Source organism: Oncorhynchus mykiss, chromosome 17, assembly GCF_057628025.1.
Source record: "Oncorhynchus mykiss isolate SJ-2025 chromosome 17, ASM5762802v1, whole genome shotgun sequence".
Taxonomy (NCBI): Eukaryota; Metazoa; Chordata; class Actinopteri; order Salmoniformes; family Salmonidae; genus Oncorhynchus; species Oncorhynchus mykiss.
In genome coordinates, this window is record NC_143038.1 from 78817501 (window position 1) to 78840069 (window position 22569).

A 22569-nucleotide genomic window follows, 5' to 3' on the forward strand; every position below is an offset into this window, starting at 1 on the left:
TTGGTTTGATTAAAGGAATTAATTGATGCAATGCACTAACATTTGTTGCAGAAACATTAATTTCCCATTGTAAATTAAAATCTGCTGCTGATGGAGGTCGTGAGCTAGTGTGCGACCCTCATTTGTGCTTTCACCCTCAACCCTCATTTGTGCTCTGTCACCCTCAACCCTCATTTGTGCTCTCCGTCACCCTCAACCCTCATTTGTGTGCTCAGTCACACTCTCCCCCAATAAGAGATGTCTACTGCAGCCCTCAACCTCCACAAACAACACCCGTTCTGCCAGTCACATTCTGTTAAAGGTCCCCAAAGCACACACATCCCTGGGTCACTCCTCTTTTCAATTCGCTGCAGCTAGCGACTGGAACGAGCTGCAACAAACACTCAAACTGGACAGTTTTATCTCCATCTCTTCATTCAAAGACTCAATCATGGACAGTCTTACTGACGGTTGTGGCTGCTTTGCGTGATGTATCGCCTCGAGTCTTCTAGGGTATGACGCTACAAGCTTGGCACACCTGTATCTGGGGAGTTTCTCCCATTATTCTCTGAAGAGAATAATCTTCTCAAGCTCTGTCAGGTTGGATGGGGAGCGTTGCTGCACAGCTATTTTCAGGTCTCTACAGAGATGTTCGATTGGGTTCAAGTCTGAGCTCTGGCTGGGCCACTCAAGGACATTACGAGACTGGTCCTGAAGCCACTCCTGCGTTGTCTTGGCTGTGTGCTTCGGCTCATTGTCCTGTTTGAGCGCTCTGGAGCAGGTTTTCATCAAGGATCTCTGTACTTTGCTCCGTTCATCTTTGCCTCGATCCTGACTAGTTTCCCAGTCCCTGCCGCTGAAAAACATCCAACAGCATGATGCTTGACCACCGTGCTTCACAGTAGGGATGGTGGCAGGTTTCCTCCAGACGAGATGCTGGGCATTCAGGCAAAAGAGTTCCATCTTGGTTTCATCACACCAGAGAATCTTGTTTCTCATGGTCTGAGTCTTTAGGTGCCTATTGGCAAATTCCAAGTGGGCTGCCATGTGCCTTTTACTGAGGAGTGGCTTCCATCTAGCCACTCTACCATAAAGGTCTGATTGGTGGAGAGCTGCAGAGATGGTTGTCCTTCTGGATGGTTCTCCAATCTCCACAGAGGAACTCTGGAGCTCTGTCAGAGTGTCCATTGGGTTCTTGGTCACCTCTCTGACCACGGTTGCTCAGTTTGGCTGGACAGCCCACTCTAGGAAGAGTCTTCTTCCATTTAAGAAGTTACTGTCTCGGAGCTCGATGGACAATTCCTTCGACCTCATGGCTTGCTTTTTGCTCTGACATGCACCACCACTGTAGGAAGAGTCTTGGTGGTTCCAAACGCCTTCCATTGAAGAATGATGGAGGCCACTGTGTTCTTGGGCACCTTCAATTCTGCAGACATTTTTTGGTACCATTCCCCAGATCTGTGCCTCGACACAATCCTGTCTCTGAGCTCTACGGACAATTCCTTCGACCACATGGCTTGGTTTTTGCTCTGACATGCTGTGGATCTTATATAGACGTGTGTGCCTTTCCAAATCATGTCCAATCAATTGAATTTACCACAGGTGAATCAAGTTGTAGAAACATCTCAAGGATGATCAATAGAAACAGAATGCACCTGAGCTCAATTTAACTAGGCAAGTCAGTTAGGAACAAATTATTATTTACAATGACGGCCTACCAAAAGGCAAAAGGCTGCCTGCGGGGACGGGGGCCTGGGATTAAAATAAATAAATACAATATCAAATATAGGACAAAACACACATCACAACGAGAAAACATAACACTACATAAAGAGAGACCTAAGACAACAACATAGCAAGGCAGAAACACAGCATGGTAGCAACACAACATAACATGGTAGCAACACAAAAAAAAAATGGTACAAACATTAAATGGGCAGTCAACAGCACAAAGGTCAAGAAGGTAGAGACAACAATACATCACACAAAGCAGCCACAACCGTCAGTAAGAGTCCATGATTGAGTCTTTTAATGAAGAGATGGAGATAAAACTGTCCAGTTTAGTGTTTTTTGCAGCTCGTTCCAGTCGCTAGCTGCAGTGAACTGAAAAGACGAGCAACCCAGGGATGTGTGTGCTTTGGGGACCTTTAGCAGGATGTGACTGGCAGAGCGGGTATTGTATGTGAAGGATGAGGGCTGCAGTAGATATCTCAGGAGGGAGTGAGGTCTAAGAGGGTTTTATAAATAAGCATCAACCAGTGGGTCTTGCAATGGGTATACAGAGATGAGGAGTATAGAGTGCAGTGACGTGTCATATAAGGAGCATTGGTGACAAATCTGATGGTCAAATGGTAAATAACGTCTAGCCGCTCGAGAGCACCCTTACCTGCCGATCTATAAATTATGTCTCCGTACTCTAGCCTGGGTAGGATGGTCATCTGAATCAGGGTTAGTTTGGCAGCTGGGGTGAAGGAGGAGCGATTACGATAGAGGAAACGAAGTCTAGATTGAACTTTAGCCTGCAGCTTTGATATGTGCTGAGAGAAGGACAGTGCACCATCTAGCCATACTCCCAAGTACTTGTATGAGGTGACTACCTCAAGCTCTAAACCCTCAGCGGTAGTAATAACACATGGGAAGAGGGGCATTCTTTTTACCAAACCACATGACCTTTGTTTTGGAGGCCAAAGACCCCCCCCAGAGACACCAATTCTTAGAAGAACGGCCCACAAGAACGGAATGGTCTACGGTATCAAAAGCTATGGCCAAGTCAATAAAAATAGCAGCACAATGGTGACATTGAGTTATTTTAAGGTTGCATTGACACATCCATAATGTGAGCGGAAACCAGATTGCATACCCGAGAGAATACTATAGACATCAAGAAAGCCAGTCAGTTGATTAGACCAGTTTTCCCAACACTTTTGATAAACAGGGAATAATAGAAATAGGCCTATAACAGTTAGGATCAGCTTGATCTCCCCCTTTAAATAAAGGACGAACTGTGGCTGCCTTCTAAGCAATGGGAACCTCCCCAGAAAGGAGAGAAAGGCTAAAAAGTTGGAGATAAGGTTGCTGCCCCCCCATCTGACCCAGATGTTTTTTGGGGGTCAAGTTTAAGGAGCTCCTTTAGCACCTCGGACTCTGTGACTGCCTGCAGGGAGAAACTTTTAGCTCGGCAGGGGAAAAAGAGGGAGAAGCATCAGGGATAGTCACATTAGAAGGGGTGGGAGATGAGGAAATGTTGGACGTGCAAGGAGGCATGGCTGAGTCAAATAGGAATGTTGACTTAATGAAGTGGTGATTAAAGAGCTCAGCCATGTGCTTCTTGTCAGCAACAACCACATCTACAATACTTATGTAAATACGGTATATGTTTTTTACTTTTAATAAATGTGGAAACATTTCTAAAAACCTGTTTTCTCTTTGTCATTATGGGGTATTGTAGGAACAACATTTATTTAATCCATTTTAGAATAAGGCTGTAACATAACAAAATGTGGAAAAAGGGGTCTGAATAGTTTCCGAATGCAAGGGGTTGGGGTTGAGGGTAGCTGAATGATTAAAAACAAACAAAAGATAACTATTGTAAAATGTATAAGCTGGAAGTAGTAAACTAATGAGTAACAACACGTGTTGTTGTTCATTAGTTTACTCCAATTTGGGGGGTGGTAGGGTTAGGGGAAAATAATAAATGAAAATATATATATTTTTCTTCTCATATAAACACACACACATATGCATATACACACATATATAGAAGGGGAAAAATATGTATATCTAGGGGATTGGAAATTATGAAGACAATTACATGGATGAAAATACAATCTATTTGTAATATTAAAGCTCATCTACAAAACAATATTTAAAAAATACCATGTATACTGATTGTTTCGAGCAATACTACCAAAAGTATTGCTGATAGTGAACCTGAACAATTTAAATAAACTCTAATGTAAGCCCCGAGCAGAATGTAGTTTACCTATAGCCAGGTGAGAGTTGTAGCCTAAGCTACCGCAGAGGCACTTTTATTCAGGTAAAACACAATTTTCAACAGCAACAAAAATGTTGATAACAAAAATAACTTACTTACAAATTACTTTGATTGTCACTCAACTAATAAAGCCTAATCTTGCGCAAGCCATTTCACCAAAATCTGAATGTTGAAGGTGACCTGCAGATGTGCCAGATCAGGAATAGGCCTACCTCTCGTTGGTCAGCGGGCGAAGCTGTGCACAGTTTGACTACTGATATTGCCTGGTGTTGTTCAGCATGCAAAATGACTTGTAGATCAATAACTGTCAATATAATTACATGCTTAGTTCAACACTGCATGAGAGGACGCCGAGGTATTTTCCGGAAGGTAGAAAGAAAGCAATTGGAGCAAAACTTTTTAGTGAACCTGCAATTCGTAACCCTGCATGCTACATTTGGATCGTATGGGGTTCCACGCTCATATCTTAAACATTTGAACCTGGGACCGATGCATATTAGTGAATCGTTACATCCCTAATTGATGCAATTCAATGTAGTTGGGCAGGAACTTGATCAAGATGGACGTTCAGTTTCCGACAGCAGCCAGGTGACATCCTCAATGTGAGACAAATATCTGCTAGGTCATATGGTGAAAATAACCCTTCCACTGCAATATCTTGGCATCAGTAAGATAAAGAAGACAGAAATGGCGTAGATGCTCTTTCAGACAGCTCATACTCACTGGGAGCCAGCAGGTCGTTCAGTGAGAAGTCATACACATAGCACATCCGCAGGAACTGACGCCTGGAACAGAAGAGACATACAGGATGAAAAACAGTATAACCGGCTCCACACTGTTAAAACAGTATAACCGGCTCCACACTGTTAAAACAGTATAACCGGCTCCACACTGTTAAAACAGTATAACCGGCTCCACACTGTTAAAACAGTATAACCGGCTCCACACTGTTAACTTCGTATGGCTGGGGGCAGTATTGAGTAGCTTGGATGAATAAGGTGCCCAGAGTAAACTGCCTGCTACTCAGTCCCAGTTGCTAATATATGCATATTAGTATATTTGGATAGAAAACACTCTGAAGTTTCTAAAACTGTTTGAATGATGTCTGTGAGTATAACAGAACTCATATGGCAGACAAAAACCTGAGAACAAAATCCAACCAGAAAGTGAGAAATCTGAGGTTGGTCGTTTTTCCAACTCATTCCCTATTAAAGATACAGTGGGATATTGGTCATGTTGCACTTCCTAAGGCTTCCACTAGATGTCAATAGTCTTTAGAACCTTGTTTGATGCTTCTACTGTGAAGTGGGGCCGAATGAGAGGGGAATGAGTCCGGTGTCTGGCAGAGAGCCACGAACTGGCCACACTCGTTCACGTGAGAGCGACCTGCGTTCCATTGCAATTCTACAGACAAAGGAATTCTCCGATTGGAACGTTATTGAAGATTTATGATAAGAACATCCTAAAGATTGATTCTATACTTCGTTTGACATGTTTTTACGGACTGTAACAACTTTTTGACATTTTGTCTGCAACTAGTGAATGCGCTTTGTGAGTTTGGGTTTCTTTACCAAACGCGCTAACGAAAGAAGCTATTTGGACATAAATGATTGACATTATCGAACAAAACATACATGTATTGTGTAACATGAAGTCCTATGAGTGTCATCTGATAAAGATCAAAGGTTAGTGATTAATTCTCTCTTTATTTCTGATTTTTGTGACTCCTCTCATTGGCTGGAAAAATGGCTGTGTTTATCTGTGACTTAACATAATCGTTTGTGGTGCTTTTGCCATAAAGCCTATTTGAAGTCGGACACTGTGGTGGGATTAACAAGAAGTGTATCTTTAAAATGGTGTGAAAAAGTTGTATGTTTGAGGAATTTTAATTATGGGATTTCTGTTGTTTTAAATTTGGAGCCCTGCACTTTCACTGGCTGTTGTCATGTCAATCCCGTTAGCGGGATCTCAGCCCAAAGAAGTTTTAAAACAGTATAATTGATTCACACTGTGACAACAATATAACAATTTAAAGCAAATCAAGAAAAGTGCTAAAAATAGCCCACATGAACATATGTAGCCCAAGAAACAAGGTTCATGAAATCAATTACTTGCTTGTAACAAATGACATACATATTCTCTCTCTGAAACTCACTTGGATAATACCTTTAATGATACAGTTGTAGCAATACACAGTGGTGACCTAAATATTGACTGGCTTTCATCAAGCTGCCCACTAAAGAAAAATCTTCAAACTGTAACCAGTACCTGCAACCTAGGATTTTAAATTATGTTAAATCGATTTCTTCAGAGTGAGGAAATTGTAGGTTAAGGGTTAATGATTTTGTTCATTGGCAAGATTAGCATACTTAGGCATAACTTTCCAGCAACACATGCAAAACCTACACATCCAAGTATAACTGAGCAAATTATGAAAGACAAGCATTGTAACTTTAAATTATGTAAATTGGGTGTGGAAGGGGGGATCTATCAACAATGACAACTTGGATGGAAAATTACTGCAGGCGATATTGCCACTCCTATCTGCTCTCTCTTCAATCTAAGCTTACAAAAAAAGTGTGTACCATGAGACCTGGAGGGAAGCAAGTCATTCTTCAAACCCAAGAATAGTAAATCACCCTCTACTATTTATTATTTACATTTAACTAGGCAAGTCAGTTAAGAACAAATTCTAATTTTCAATGACGGCCTAGGAACAGTGGGTTAACTGCCTTGTTCAGGGGCAGAACGACGACCTTGTCAGCTCGGGGATTTGATCTTGCAAGCTTTCGGTTACTAGTCCAACGCTCTAACCACTAGGCTACCCTGCCGCCCCCTAGCTCAAATAGCAGACCAATCAGACTGTTACTAACCCTTAGTAAACGTTGTGTTTGATCAGATACAATGCTATTTTACAGGAAACAAATTGGCAGACTTTCAGCACGCTTATAGGGATGGGCATTCAACATGCATGGCACTTACACAAATTACTGATGATTGGCTGAGAGAAATTGATGATAAAATGATTGTGGGCGCTGTTTTGTTAGACTTCAATGCGGCTTTTTACATGATCGATGATAGTCTGCTGCTGGAAAAACGTACATGTTATGGCTTTACACCCCCAACTATATTGTGGATAAAGAGTTCGGTCTTCCAGAAAATGTTCTTTAATGGAATCCAGGTAGAATAAGGCAGGGCAGCTGTCTAGGCCCCTTACTTTTTCCCCAATATTTACTAATGACCTACCACTGGCTATGAGTAAAGCCTGTGTGTCTATGTATTCGGATGACTCAACACTATACAGGTCAGGTACTACAGCAAGTGAAATCACTGCAACACTTAAAGAGATGCAGTCAGTTTCAGAATGGGTGGCAAGAAAAAAGTTAGTACTAAATATTTCAAACACTAAAAGCATTGTATTTGGGGCAAATCATTCACTTAATCGTGTAATGAATAATGAGGAAATTGAGGAGACTAAACTGCTTGGAATAACGCTGGATTGTAAACTGTTATGGTAAAAACATATTGATGCAACAGTTGCTAAGATGGGTAGAAATCTGTCCATAATAAAGCATTGCTCTGCCTTCTTAACAGCACTATCAACAAGGCAGGTCCTGCAGGCCCTAGTTTTGTCACACCTGTACTACTGCCCAGTCGTGTGGTCCGGTGCCACAAAGAGGGACTTAGGAAAATTGCAGTTGGCTCAGAACAGGGCAACTCATGCAAGAAGTAGAATATGGAGAAAAATAATACAAATACACCTAATGGAACAGCAAGGACTGTGAAGTCACACTCACAGGTACACAAAACACACACCCTACACACCTGGATAGTGTGTTGTAGTAGACTAGTGGCCTGAGGACTTAATGTACTGTGAAATCTGTTGGAAAATGTATTTTAATGTTTAAAAGTGTTACTATAATGTATATTATACTGCCTTAATTTTTACTGGTCCCCAGAAAGAGTAGCTTATGGCTTAGCAGCAGCTAGTGGGGATCCATAATAAATACACCTCCATGACCCCGAGCCATCCACCGGGGATCCATAATAAATACACCTCCATGACCCCGAGCCATCCACCGGGGATCCATAATAAATACACCTCCATGACCCCGAGCCATCCACCGGGGATCCATAATAAATACACCTCCATGACCCCAAGCCATCCACCGGGATCCATAATAAATACACCTCCATGACCCCGGGCCATCCACCGGGGATCCATAATAAATACACCTCCATGACCCCGGGCCATCCACCGGGGATCCATAATAAATACACCTCCATGACCCCGAGCCATCCACCGGGGATCCATAATAAATACAAAAAACGGACTCCACACAGTTAGAACATTATGACAGATTCACACTTAAAACATTTCTAACCGTGTGGAATCAGTTTCACAGATCAGTAAAAAGCAATCTCAGGCAGACGACAACAACTCACATCCTGAGGTAGACAATATCATTAACAGCAGCAGTTCACATCCTCAGGTAGACAACAACTCACATCCTCAGGTAGACAACAACTCACATCCTCAGGTAGACAACAACTCACATCCTCAGGTAGACAACAACTCACATCCTCAGGTAGACAATATCATTAACAGCAGCAGTTCACATCCTTAGGTAGACAACAACTCACATCCTCAGGTAGACAACAACTCACATCCTCAGGTAGACAACAACTCACATTCTCAGGTAGACAATATCATTAACAGCAGCAGTTCACATCCTCAGGTAGACAACAACTCACATCCTCGGGTAGACAACAACTCACATTCTCAGGTAGACAATATCATTAACAGCAGCAGTTCACATCCTCAGGTAGACAACAACTCACATCCTCAGGTAGATAACAACTCACATCCTCAGGTAGACAACAACTCACATTCTCAGGTAGACAATATCATTAACAGCAGCAGTTCACATCCTTAGGTAGACAACAACTCACATCCTCAGGTAGACAACTCACATTCTCAGGTAGACAATATCATTAACAGCAGCAGTTCACATCCTCGGGTAGACAACAACTCACATTCTCAGGTAGACAATATCATTAACAGCAGCAGTTCACATCCTCAGGTAGACAACAACTCACATTCTCAGGTAGACAATATCATTAACAGCAGCAGTTCACATCCTCAGGTAGACAACAACTCACATCCTCAGGTAGACACTCATGACAGCAGTGGGCCACTCATGGAGCTGGGGGTGCTGGATGTTTTCAGAGAATGGGACCTGTAGGGAAACACATCAGATAGAAATAACAGGGCTCGGATTAATCAGATACATACATACAATGCCTTTAGAAAGTTTTCACGGGCCTAGACTTTTCCACATTTGTAATACAGCCTGAATTTAAAATGGATTACATTTAGATTATGTCCCTGGCCTATACACAATACCTGAAAGTGTCAAAGTGGACTTAAGTTTTTAGAAATTGTTACAAATTAATTAAAAATGAAAAGCTGAAATGTCGTGAGTGAATAAGTATTCAACCTCTAAATAAGTTCAAGTCACATAATAAGTTGCATGAACTCACTGTGTGCAAAAACGTTTTTGAATGACTACCTCATCTCTGTATCCCACACATAGAATTATCTGTAAGTTCCCTCAGTCGAGCACTGAATTTCAAACCGATTCAACCACAAAGACAAGGGAGGATTTCCAATACCTTTCAAAGAATGGGTCAAAATAAAAAAAAGCAGACATTGAATATCCCTCAGTTGCCAGAGAGGAAGGAAACCGCTCAGGATTTCACCATGAGACCAATGGGGACTTTAAAATAGTTAGAGTTGAATTGCTGTGATAGGAGAAAACTGAGGCTGGATCAACAACATTTTAGTTACTCCACAATACTAACCTAAATAACGGAGTGAAAAGAAGGAAGCCTGTACAGAATAAAAATATTCCAAAACATGTTATATTTGGGGCAAATCCAACACATTACTGAGTATCACTTCATATTTTTAAGCATGGTGGTGGCTGCATCATGCTATGGGTATGCTTGTCATCAGTAAAGACTAGGGAGTTTTTTGTTTTGAATAAAAATAAACAGAAAATAGCTAAGCACAGGCAAAATCCTAGAGGAAAACCTGGTTCGGTCTGCTTTCCAACACTCACTGAGAGACAAATTCACCTTTCAGCAGGACAATGACCTAAAACACAAGGCCAAATATACACTGGAGTTGCTTTCCAAGATTACATTGAATGTTCCCAAGTGGCCTAGTTACAGTTTTTACTTAAAATCTGCTTGGAAATCTAATGGCAAGACATGAAAATGGCAGTCTAGCAATGATCAACAAACAACTTGACAGCGCTTGAAGAAATGTATAAAGAATAAATGTGCAAATATTGGACAATCCAGGTGTGGAAAGCTCTCAGAGACTTACCCAAAAAGCCTCACAGCTGTAATCGCTGCCAAAGGTGCAAAGTATTGACTCATATCCTAACTGTAGGTATTGAGTGTAAGGTTTCAACTGGTGAACATGAGTCTGGGACTTAGGGGCCTAATGTAAATGGGATGGATGCATTTCGTTTTCAATACATTTGCAAAAATGTATAAAATGTTTTCACTTTGTCATTATGGAGTATTGTTTGTAGATGGGTTAGATCATTTTTTTTTATTGAATTCAGGCTGTAAGAACTAAATGTGGAATAAGTCAAGGGGTGTGAATACTTTCTGAAGGCTCTGTATCAGTCAAGGGGCGTGAATACATTCTGAAGGCTCTTTATCAGTCAAGGGGTGTGAATACTTTCTGAAGGCTCTGTATCAGTCAAGGGGTGTGAATACCTTCTGAAGGCTCTGTATCAGTCAAGGGGTGTGAATACCTTCTGAAGGCTCTGTATCAGTCAAGGGGTGTGAATACTTTCTGAAGGCTCTGTATCAGTCAAGGGGTGTGAATACTTTCTGAAGGCTCAGTATATACTGCACATACAGTGGGGTCCAAAAGTATTAATGATTGACATCCTTGAAAAAGATGAGTAAAAATTAGTTATTTGTAGGAAAATATTTGGGGGAAATTATATTATAGTAATACAATTACTCAGAGATCTTGTTTAACAGGTAATATATATTTTTCTCAAAAAGATCGGGGTCAAAATTATTCACGCACCTTTTTCCAATACCTCACCCTGCTGGGATAACGACAATACCTGCTGGGATAACGACAATACCTCACCCTGCTGGGATAACGACAATACCTCACCCTGCTGGGATAACGACAATACCTCACCTTGCTGGGATAACGACAATACCTCACCTTGCTGGGATAACGACAATACCTGCTGGGATAACGACAATACCTCACCCTGCTGGGATAACGACAATACCTCACCCTGCTGGGATAACGACAATACCTCACCCTGCTGGGATAACGACAATAACTCACCTTGCTGGGATAACGACAATACCTCACCTTGCTGGGATAACGACAATACCTCACCTTGCTGGGATAACGACAATACTTCACCCTGCTGGGATAACGACAATACCTCACCCTGCTGGGATAACGACAATACCTGCTGGGATAACGACAATACCTCACCCTGCTGGGATAACGACAATACCTCACCTTGCTGGGATAACAACAAAGCCTTTTTCTAAAATGATTTATGAGATTGGAGAAGACATTGTGAGGGATCTTAGACCATTCCTCCATACAGAATCCTTCCAGATCCTTGAAATCCTTCGTCTACGCTAATGGACAGCCCTCCACAATTCAATTCACAGCCCTGCATCCCCGCCATCAGACAGTTAAGGATGTTTACACAATCCAAAAACAATCCATTATAAATCACACTCTGGGTCGGGTGGGCATCATTTGAAAGCTTGTTCTATTGCCAATATGACTAGCTAAGTTATAAAATCTAATCTTACAGTGTTGTTAGGCTTTCACAAAGCACTGCAGGAATGTCCACCAGAGCTGTTGCCAGAGAATGTCATGTTAATTTCTCTGCCATAAGACGCCTCCAAATTCCTTTTAGAGAATTTAGCAGTACGTCCAACTGGCCTCACTACCGCAGTCCACGTGAAAACACGCCAGCCCAGGACCTCCACATTCAGCTTCTTCACCTGCGGGATTGTCTGAGACCAGCCAATTGGACAGCTGATGAAACTGAGGAGTAATTCTGTCTGTAATAAAGATTTTTTTGGAGGGGCTCATTCTGATTGGCTGGGCCTGGCTCCCCAGTGAGTGGGCCTATGGTCTCCCAAGGCCGTGCCCCTGCCCAGTCATATGAAATACATAGATTAGGGATTAAGTTATTTAAATTGACTGATATGAACTGCAAAGCCTTAAAATCTTTGCATGTTGAGTTAAAATTTTTGTTCAGTAAATACAGTACATATATATAGAACATTTATTTAACTAGGTAAGTCAGTTAAGAACAAAATCTATTTACAATTACGGCCTACCCCGGGAAAAACCCGGAAGACTCTGGGCCAATTGTGCGCCGCCCTATGGGACTCCCAATCACAGCCGGATGTGACACAACCCGGATTCGAACCAGTTACTATAGTGACGCCTCTTGCACTGAGACTCACTGCCTTAGACCGCAGTGCAACTCGGGAGCCTGAGTGGGGGCATTGAAAAAAATCAAGGTTTTAATCACACTGGGCCTTTAAGGTCAACACCATCATGAACTTCAACCAGTACCAGGCCATTTTTGCAAAAACCTAGTTGCCTCTGCCAGCAGGCTGAAACTTGTGCGCAAGTTGAGTTGCAAGGAAAAAAACACAGACACTGGACAGAGGAACTCTGCCTAGAAGGCCAGCGTCCCGGAGTCGCCGCTTCACTGTTAACGTTGAGACTGGTGTTTTGCAGGTACTATTTAATGAAGCTGACAGTTGAGGACTTGTGAGGCGTCTAGTTTGAGAAACAGACACTCTAATGTACTTGTCCTCTTGCTCAGTTGTGCACCGGGACCTCCCACTCCTCTTTCTATTCTGGTTAGAACTGTTCTGTGAAGGGAGTAGTAGCATTGTACGAGATCTTAAGTTTCTTGGCAATTTCTCACATGGAAAAGTCATAATTTCTCAGAACAATAACAGACTGATGAATTTCAGAAGAAAGTTTTGTTTCTGGCCATTTTGAGACTGTAATCAAATCCACAAATGCTGACGCTCCAGATACCAGATACTGAACTAGTCTAAAGAAGGACAGTTTTATTGCTTCTTTAATCCGAACAGTTTTCAGCTGTGCTAACATAATCGCAAAAGGGTTTTCTAATGATCACTTAGCCTTTTAAAATTATAAATTTGGATTAGCCAACACAACGTGCCATTGGAACACAGGAGTGATGGTTGCTGATAATGGGCATCTGTACGCCTATGTAGATATTCCATTAAAAAGCAGCCGTTTCCAGCTCATTTACAACATCTACACTGTATTTCTGATCGATCTGGTGTTATTTTAATGGACATTTTTTTTGCCTTTCTTTCAACAACTAGGACATTTCTAAGTGACCCCAAACTTGTATACAGTAGTGCATATTGAATTGATTAAAAGTAATATAACCATATTTGTACAAGCATTTTGCTACATCCACAATAAGCTAAACATGTGTATGTGACCAATAAAATATTATTTGTAGTGTAAGTGTACATACCATGTAATGACACTCAGGCTTGAAGCGGTACAGGAGTTGCAGTATTCTCATGTACAGTCTCTGTACTGCATCTGGCTACAATGGGGACAACAACATTGTATTACACTACCAACATTGGCAGCTGCAAATAAATTATAACTTTTATTTGAGTCATATACACAATACAACCTCTGTGTGTGTTATTGGAGAACTCATGCAGTCATATTCATGCTAATTTAAAAACGTGTATTACCTTTGGGCTCGGGGCAAGGTCGTTCTTAGTGAAATGTTTTGCCTCCTGCCCGGTAAGGACCTCAGTGCGGAAAAAGGTTACGATGGCGTCCACTTTATACACGGGGAAAGTGTTCTCCGTCATTGTTCCTATGAATAATATAAAAAACGGAATCAACAAACAATTCGAATTCAGATCAAAGGTTTTACTTGGGTATTTGGTTACGGTACACTACCATTTCTCATATCAGTACATTTGAACTTGTGGTCTGCTTTAACGTTAACTAGCTAACATTCACGACTTAACGTTAGCCCAGATAGCTAACTTGGCTACCTCGCTTGCTTTGTCTGACACACATAATCGTTATAAATGTTTAAAGCTAGATTATTCAAACAGTGATTCTTAGTATAACGACTTTGCAATGAATAGTTTGATTACCTGATATTGTGTTGTTGACTACAGAGCAAACAAGTAGCTAACTATTTCACGTCTGGTATTTCGATTTTTGGCGCTTTCGAGGTAACTTCCGTGTTTTTCGAATTCTTCAGTTGATGATTGGTGCGCCACCGCATGGTTTGGGGTCGTCACTGGTTTAAACAGTCACAAAGTCATAAATCACGGCCATTTCTGCAGTTTATCTTCTTAAATCTAATTTTCAACCTAACCTTAATCACACTGCAAACACTTGGTGGCAGGTAGCCTAGTGGTTAGAGCATTGGGCCAGTAACCAAAGGTTGCTGGATCAAATCCTGAGCTAACAAGATAAAAATCTGTTTTTCTGCCCCTGAACAAGGCAGTTAACCCACTGTACCCTGATAGGTTGTCATTGTAAATAAGAATTTGTTCTTAACTGACTTGCCTAGTTAAAATAAATTAGCCTAACCTTAAATGATGATCAAAAACCCTTTCAGTTTTCGTTAATTTTTAAGACATTTTGGAAAGTTAACGTTAACCAACTAATTTAGAACACGCAGTCCCAATCTACATCTGGTTAGCTAGCTGCCCCAGAGAACTCCACATGTCAAGAGCATGTTACAAGCAGAAAAGTAAACAAAGTACTTATAAGGATGGAAAACTGGGTTACATGTAGCGTAGTCAGTGTATGGAGAAGTCAGGGCTAGCCAGCCAGACACTTCAGAGGATGTGGGCTACTTGGCCTGGGTATGTTGGGTATGTTTTTACATTCTGGAATGTTCAGTTGAACGGAAACGGTGCTGTACTGATTGACAAGTTGGAAAACGGGGAGGGGTTGGGTTGTGAAACGCTGTCAGCATGGCCAAAGTAGCCTAGTGGAGCGTTGGGCCAGTAACCGAAAGGTTCCCATCTAGCAAAGAGGAATTGACCCAGAAGCAGCCCTCTTCCGTGGGACCGGAACTGATTGAATCGGCCAGGAATCGTGTTTCTGACTCGGCCCGGAATCAAAATGAATGACTGCCCAGAATCGGCCCAAGTACATCGGCCGTTTCTGTCTACCGGAATTCAGCCGACTTTGGCGGCATCTTAAAGAAACGCCCCAGAAGCGGCCAGATGAAAATAAATGTATACAAAATGACCCAATTTAGTCATTTTAAATATGACTATGATACATTTGATTCATACAAATTATACCCATCCACAAAAAACATTTTGTGTCGGAGGGAACACCATACACCTAGTGACCATGTCAGCGTGCATGTGCCTAGCCCTCCACAAGAATCGCTATAGCACAAGGACATCCCGGCCGGCCAAACATTCCCCTAACTCGGACGACGCTGGGACAATTGTGCATCGCCTCATGGTCTCCCGGTCGGCACGGGTCTCGAACCAGCATATGTAGAAACACAGTTAACACTGAGATGCAGCACAAAATATCCAAATACAAAAATACTACACAGGACTCTCATTAAAATGTTAATTGTATTTTTTTGGTCACAGAAACAATGAGAAAATATGGAATAAATTAATAAATAATGAAATGTTAATTATATAAAGCAGCCCGTTTAATCATCTGGCAGAGTAGCCCAAATCGGCCCAAGCCCCAAGTAATACATTTGGACCAGATAATTCACACAGGAATCGGCCCGAGCTTAATCCCCGCATCCTAGCCATAAGTAATACTGCCGCTGGTGGCCCAGACTCGGGCCACATGACTTTGGCCGAGTGTGACTCTCAGCCGAGTGCCCGACTCTCAGCCGGAATCGGCCCAAATCCACTGTGCTATCTGGGTTGCTGGATCGAATCCCCGAGCTGACAAGGTACAAATCTGTCGTTCTGCCCCTGACCAAGGCAGTTAACCCACTGTTCCCCGGGTGATGAAGACGTGGATGTTGATTATGGCAGCTCCCCGCACCTCTCTGATTCAGAGGGGTTGGGTTAAATGCGGAAGACACATTTCAGTTGTACAACCGACTAGGATTGCAGTCCAAACACTTAAAAGACACAACCTGTCCCCTCAGCCCTCAAATGAAGTGGACACTTCTGATGATGTATTATGACTTCTGACGACGGGATAACACTTGTGGGGGGAGGAGGGAATGATTTTAAAATGGACCATCCTTGGCCAGAAATAGTCACTTGTTCATCCAGCTATGATTGTTTTCAACTTGTGGGTGCTTTATATGCGCTACAGTCAATTATGAGTAAATGTCTACTTATATTAAATATATCATTATTCATATAAGGCGAGGGTAAGTCTTTTAACCACATGTTTGGACCACAGCTCGGGTCTTTCCCTTTCCCAATGCCCTTTCCATACGTGCAACCTTTCGGTTACAAGTCCAACGCTCTAACCACTAGGCTACCTGTCGCCCCAAACATGCCGTTCAGTACAAACCGTTCTGCAACGTAGCAAACGTTCAAGTGAACTGAACGCACCTCAGGACAGTGGCGAGGTGGGAGGTGTGGCGGCAGCCCCCTCTCTTTCCCTTGGCTTCTATATCTGATGCTCAGTTGCTGTTCTTTCGGCTTCATACTGCGACACCTAAGGTACCTGGTAAACATTACAGAGAGTTACGTTAACATCGGAGTCAGATTTTCCCAATCAGTTCCGAAGTTTAACCGGAACGGCCATACTGGCTTGGTAAGGTTAGCCAAAGGTGTGCTTAGCAAATGTAATTAACAGTTTATAACAATAGCTGATCATTATTTGAATTTTAAGACACAGTTGCAGTGTAATGATTTGATATTTTCTCAAAATATGTTGTTTGATCAGCTTGGTTTTAAAATCAAATCAAATGTATTTATAAAGCCCTTTTTGCATCAGTAGATGTCACAAAGTGCTTATGCAGAAACACAGCCTAAAACCCCAAACAGAAAGCAATGCAAAAATCTAAATAAACCCATCAGAGAGATAGCAAAAACATTAGGTGTGACCAAATCAACTATTTGGTACATTCTTAAAAAGAAAGAATGCACTAGTGAGCACAGGAACACCAAAAGGCCCGGAAGACCACGGATAACAACTGGTGGATGACAGAATAATTATTCCCTGGTGAAGAAAAACCCCTTCACAACAGTTGGCCAGACCAGGAACACCATCCAGGAGGTAGGCATTTCAGTGTCAAAGTCAGCAATCAAGAGAAGACTTCACCAGAGTAAATACAGAGGGTTTACCACAAGATGTAAGCCTCAAAAACAGGAAGACCAGATTACCAGTTTGCTAAAAAACATTTAAAAAGCATGCACAGTTCTGGCTACCTGGACTATTTGCATTGGAAGAAACCTAGAGAGGAACCAGGCTCCGAGGGGTGGCCAACAGAGAGGGTTGCCTTGCTTTTAGCTCTTTGCAAACTTTGCAGTATTTTGTTTTTTATTTATTATTTCTTACATTATTAGACCAGAAAATATTTTATGTTATTACATACAGCCGAGAATAACTATTGTATATCAGAGCGGCGGTAACTCACCAGCACTACAACCAGGAATACAACTTTCCTGAAGCAGATCCTTTGTTTGCACCCACCAGGACAATTGAACTGATTCCAGAGGCTGACCCAAGACAACGTTGGCGAATGAGAGGTACTGAGAGTGGTCTTCTGGTCGGACTTAGGAGGCGCACACACCACCCATCGCTTCCGAGTATATTACTCGCTAATGTTCAGTCTCTGGATAATAAAGTTGACAAACCAGACATCAGGGATTGTACTCTCTTGGGATATACTGTCTGAGCCGGTCGAGCCAGCTGCATTCTCAGTTCATCGCGCAAACAGGAATAAATATCTCTCCGGGATGAAGAAGGGTGTATGTTTCATGATTAACAACTCATGGTGTAGTTGTGATAACAAACAGGATCTCAAGTCCTTCTGTTCACCCGACCTAGGATACCTCACAATCAAATGCTGACCATATTATCTCCCAAGACCATTTTTGGGGGTTATAGTCATGGCCACGTATATCCCCACTCAAGCCGATACCATGACAGCCCTCAAAGAACTTCACTGAACTTTATGCAAACTGGAAACCACATATCCCGAGGCCACAATTATCGTAGCTGGGGATTTAATAAAGAAAATTTGAGAAAAAGGCTGCCGAAGTTCTATCAACACATAGACTGTAGTATTCGCGCTGCCAAATCACTCGACCATTGCTACTCCAACTTCCGGGATGCCTACAAGGCCCTTCCCAACCCTCCTTTCGGCAAATCTGACCACGACTCTATTTTGCTCTTCCCTTCCTATAGCCAGACACTCAAACAGGATGTACCCGTGCTAAGGACTATTAAACGCTGGTCTGACCAATCAGAATCCCCGCTTCAAGATTGTTTTAATCACGAGGACAGGGATATGTTCCGGGTAGCTTCTGAGAATAATATCAACGTACATACTGATACGGTGACTGAGTTTACCAGGAAGTGTATAGGTGATGTTGTGCCCACTGTGACTATAAAAACCTACCCTAACCAGAAACTATGGATAAATGGCGGCAATAGCGCAAAACTGAAAGCACGAACCACCGCATTTAACCATGGCAAGGGGACTGGGTATATGGCAGAATACAAACAGTGCAGTTATTCCCTCCGTAAAGCAATCAAACAGGTAAAACATCAGTATAGAGACAAAGTGGAGTCGCAATTCAACGGCTCAGACTAGAGACGTATGTGGCAGGGTCTACAGACAATCATAGACTTCAAAAGGAAAACCAGCCACATTGCAGACACCTTGCTTCCAGACAAGCTAAACACCTTCTTCGCCCACTTTGAGGATAACGCAGTGCCACCGACACGGCCAGCTACCAAGGACTGTGGGCTCTCCTTCTCCGTGGTCCAGACAGCATCCCAAGCCACGTCCACAGAGCATGCGCCAGCTGGCTGGTGTGTTTACGGGTATATTCAATCTCTCCTTCAAATCAAACCGATGTAAGTATGCTCCCTCTAATTCTCTTTCTCTACCTCCCCTCCCGAAGGACCTGAGCCCCGGGACCATGCCTCAGGACAACCTGACCTGATGACTCCTTGTTGTCCCCAGTCCACATGATCATGCTGCTTCTCCAGTTTCAACTCTTCTGCCTGCAGCTATGGAACCCTGACCTTGTCCCGGACCTGCTGTTTTTCGACTCTCTCTACCGCACCTGCTGTCTGTAAGTCTGAATGCTCGGCTATGAAAAGCCAACTAACATTTACTCCTGAGGTGCTGACCTGTTGCAACCTCTACAACTACTGTGATTATTTCTTATTATCTATGAACGTTTGAACATATTGGCCGTGTACTATTATAATCTCTACTCGGCACAGCCAGAAGAGGACTTGCCATCCCTCAGAGCCTGGTTCCTCTCTAGGTTTCTTCCTAGGTTCCTGGGTTCCTGTGACACCCCCCTCCTTAAAATGAGGGTCCCACCCTCAACCCAAATTTCGGCCCAACATATTCAAAACAATCCAAAGTTCCCCAAAAAGAAAAAAGGATACCAGTCCCGGCTCCTAGCAGTATACCCCTTGTCCCCCAGCTGACTGTCCGCCCCTCAAACTTGGCAGCCCTGGTACCTGAGGAGCAATTTAAGAGGAAAGAGGCGCAGACAGCCTGTAGGGGTAAGCAGAGAGAAGATACAAACTAGGTTAAAGGAGCACGGGACTGAGCATCAGCAATGATATTATCCTTACCACTAATGTGTCTAATATCAAGGTTGAATGGTTGCAAGAACAAAGCCCAACGCATCAGGCGCTGGTTGGGATTTTGCAGGGACCTCAGAAAAATAAGTGGGTTGTGGTCAGTGAACACAGTTAAAAGGGGTCAAACCAGAACCAACATCGACTTCGAAGTGCTGTAAAGCCCAAATGAGAAGCTTCAATTACAGAATTGTTTTGCTGATACTTATTACATTTCCGGGAGAAGAAACTGACTGGACACTCAACATTGTCATCATTCTGGGGTTGCAGGGTAGCCTAGTGGTTAGAGTGTTGGACTAGTAACTGGAAGGTGGCAAGTTCAAACCCCTGAGCTGACAAGGTACAAATCTCTCGTTCTGCCCCTGAACAGGCAGTTAACCCACTGTTCCAAGGCCGTCATTGAAAATAAGAATTTGTTCTTAACTGATTTGCCAATTTAAATAAAGGTAAAAAATAAATTATCTTTGATATGGTGTCTACTGGTGTCTACCTGCAATTTGAAAGGTTTCCCAAAATTTGGTGCTGCAAACACACATTTGATTGATTGACCTGAACATATTGGCCGTGTACTATTATAATTGTAGAGGTATAGCTCAGCAGTCAACACCATAGTATTAAGCTTGAGGCCTTGGGTCAGAGCCCTGTGCAACTGGGTCCTGGACTTCCTGATGGGCAGCCCCAGGTGGTGAAGGTACTGGGGCCCCACAAGGGTACGTGCATCCTGTATCACCGCCTGGTACGGCAACTGCAAGGCTCTCCCGATCTGCACAACGCATCCCCTGGGGCAAACTACCTGCCCTCCAGGACACCTATGTTACAGGAAGGCCAAAAAGATCATCAAGGACATCAGCCATCCGAGCCACTGCCTGTTCACCCCGCTATCATCCAGAAGGTGCATCAAAGCTGGGACCGAGAGACTGAAAAACAGCTTCTATCTCAAGGCCATCAAACTGTTAAACAGCCATCACAAACACAGAGATGCATGCTGCTGCCTACATACAGACTTGAAATCATTGGCCACTTTAATAAATGGATCACTACTCACTTTAATAATGCCACTTTAATAATGTTTACATATCTTGCATTACTCATCTCATATGTACAGTGCCTTGCGAAAGTATTCGGCCCCCTTGAACTTTGCGACCTTTTGCCAATAATTTTGCACGCCCAATTTCTCAGTTTTTGATTTGTTAAAAAAGTTTGAAATATCCAATAAATGTCATTCCACTTCATGATTGTGTCCCACTTGTTGTTGATTCTTCACAAAAAAATACAGTTTTATATCTTTATGTTTGAAGCCTGAAATGTGGCAAAAGGTCGCAAAGTTCAAGGGGGCCGAATACTTTCGCAAGGCACTGTATATACTGTATTTTATACCATCTATTGCATCTTGCCTATACTACTCGGTCATCCATACATGTATATGCATATATTCTTATTACATCCCTTTACTTAGATTTGTGTGTATTAGGTTGTTGTTGTGGAATTGTGAGATTACTTGTTAGATACTACCACACTGTCGGAACTAGAAGCACAAGCATTTCGCTACACTCGCAATAACATCTGCTAACCACGTGTATGTGACCAATAAAATTTGATTTGAAATGTTAGGCTTTCCTGAGAAAAGGACGACCAAATAGGCCTACCAATAAACATGTATCCATTAGCTAAAGCTAAACTATGCCCTGGCACCATAAAACATCTATCAAAGGTTTGATATTTCAGCACTATCGACAGCGATCGGTATTTTACTTTGTGAGTGGCAGTCTGGCAAACACATTTGATTAATAAATTGGGCGTGAACGCCAACCTTGCTAGAGAAACTACGTTACTCCAGTGTCCTGAAGACGGCCTTGTCGGTGGTCTGGGTGGTGGGGGTATGTGGCGGAAGGGAGGACATGACATGGACATTGTGCTTCTTCATCAAGCGGAGGAACTCCATGTTGAAGACGTGGCTGCTGTCAGTCCAAATCAAATCAAATTGTATTTGTCACATGCGCCGAATACAACAGGTGTAGGTAGACCTCACAGAGAAAGCTTACTTACAAGCCCTTATCCAACAATGCAGTTTTAAGAAAAATAAGTGGTGAGTTAAAAATAATTAAAGAGCAACAGTAAAATAGCGAGGATATCTACAGGGGGTACCGGTACAAACTCAATGTATGGGGGCACAGGTTAGTCGAGGTGATTGAGGTAATATGTACATGTAGGAGTTAAAGTGACTATGCATAGATAATAAACAGAGAGTAAAAGCGTGTGTGTGGGGGACCCTTGAGCAAGGCACTTAACCCTAATTGCAGGGAGAAAGCTATTTTTACCAGACGCATGCCAGCTCCTGGAGTCTGGGTACATGTCCTGACTCTACTCTTTCAGAGCACCTCTCATTTTCTCCTCACTCCATGGATTGTGTTTCATCCCTTTTCTTCGGTTCTCTTTTCTTTTTTTACTGTAGATGGCGTGACGGTTTAACAAGGCTCCTTCCAACAGATACATGCAGTATAAACACAAAGGCCTAGTATGGGGAGACGACTTAATGTAACGGTCTGTTTGAAAACCAGAGCAGAGCCGTGTGCAAAAGCAGCGCCCATGTGGAGGGGAGAAGGACAGGACCGAAGTAGCGGACCGTGTGCAAACCGCGTGTGGCGCAGAGGACAGACCGACAACAACCAGGCGCGGTCTGAGGTGAGTGGCTGTAATA

General features: G+C 42.7%; 2 protein-coding genes across 8 annotated transcripts in view; one reads left to right on the forward strand and one right to left on the reverse strand.

Moving 5' to 3' along the window:
- nuf2 (UF2 component of NDC80 kinetochore complex) overlaps window positions 1-22569 on the reverse strand; it is a 35602-nt gene that overhangs the window by 12641 nt on the left and 392 nt on the right. The window contains exons 2-9 of one of the 6 annotated variants that reach the window (XM_090206531.1): window positions 20362-20680; window positions 19866-19948; window positions 16649-16763; window positions 14234-14382; window positions 13817-13944; window positions 13585-13659; window positions 9137-9213; window positions 4697-4758 (exon numbers count right to left, since the gene is read on the reverse strand). In XM_090206531.1, the coding sequence (XP_090062657.1) occupies window positions 4697-4758; window positions 9137-9213; window positions 13585-13659; window positions 13817-13939 (337 nt within the window). In that variant the 5' untranslated portion in view covers window positions 13940-13944; window positions 14234-14382; window positions 16649-16763; window positions 19866-19948; window positions 20362-20680. Of the gene's footprint in view, window positions 1-4696; window positions 4759-9136; window positions 9214-13584; window positions 13660-13816; window positions 13945-14233; window positions 14383-16648; window positions 16764-17679; window positions 17878-19865; window positions 20235-20361; window positions 20681-22569 lie in introns of those variants that run through there. The other 5 variants (XM_090206532.1, XM_090206534.1, XM_090206533.1 and 2 more) reach the window with 5 other exon arrangements.
- Window positions 22188-22569, forward strand: part of LOC110494858 (CCHC-type zinc finger nucleic acid binding protein) — a 30974-nt gene continuing 30592 nt past the window's right edge. The window contains exon 1 of one of the 2 annotated variants that reach the window (XM_036951000.2): window positions 22188-22553. The gene's annotated coding sequence lies outside the window, so the exon portion shown is untranslated. The remainder of the gene's footprint in view (window positions 22554-22569) is intronic. The other variant, XM_090206536.1, reaches the window with a different exon arrangement.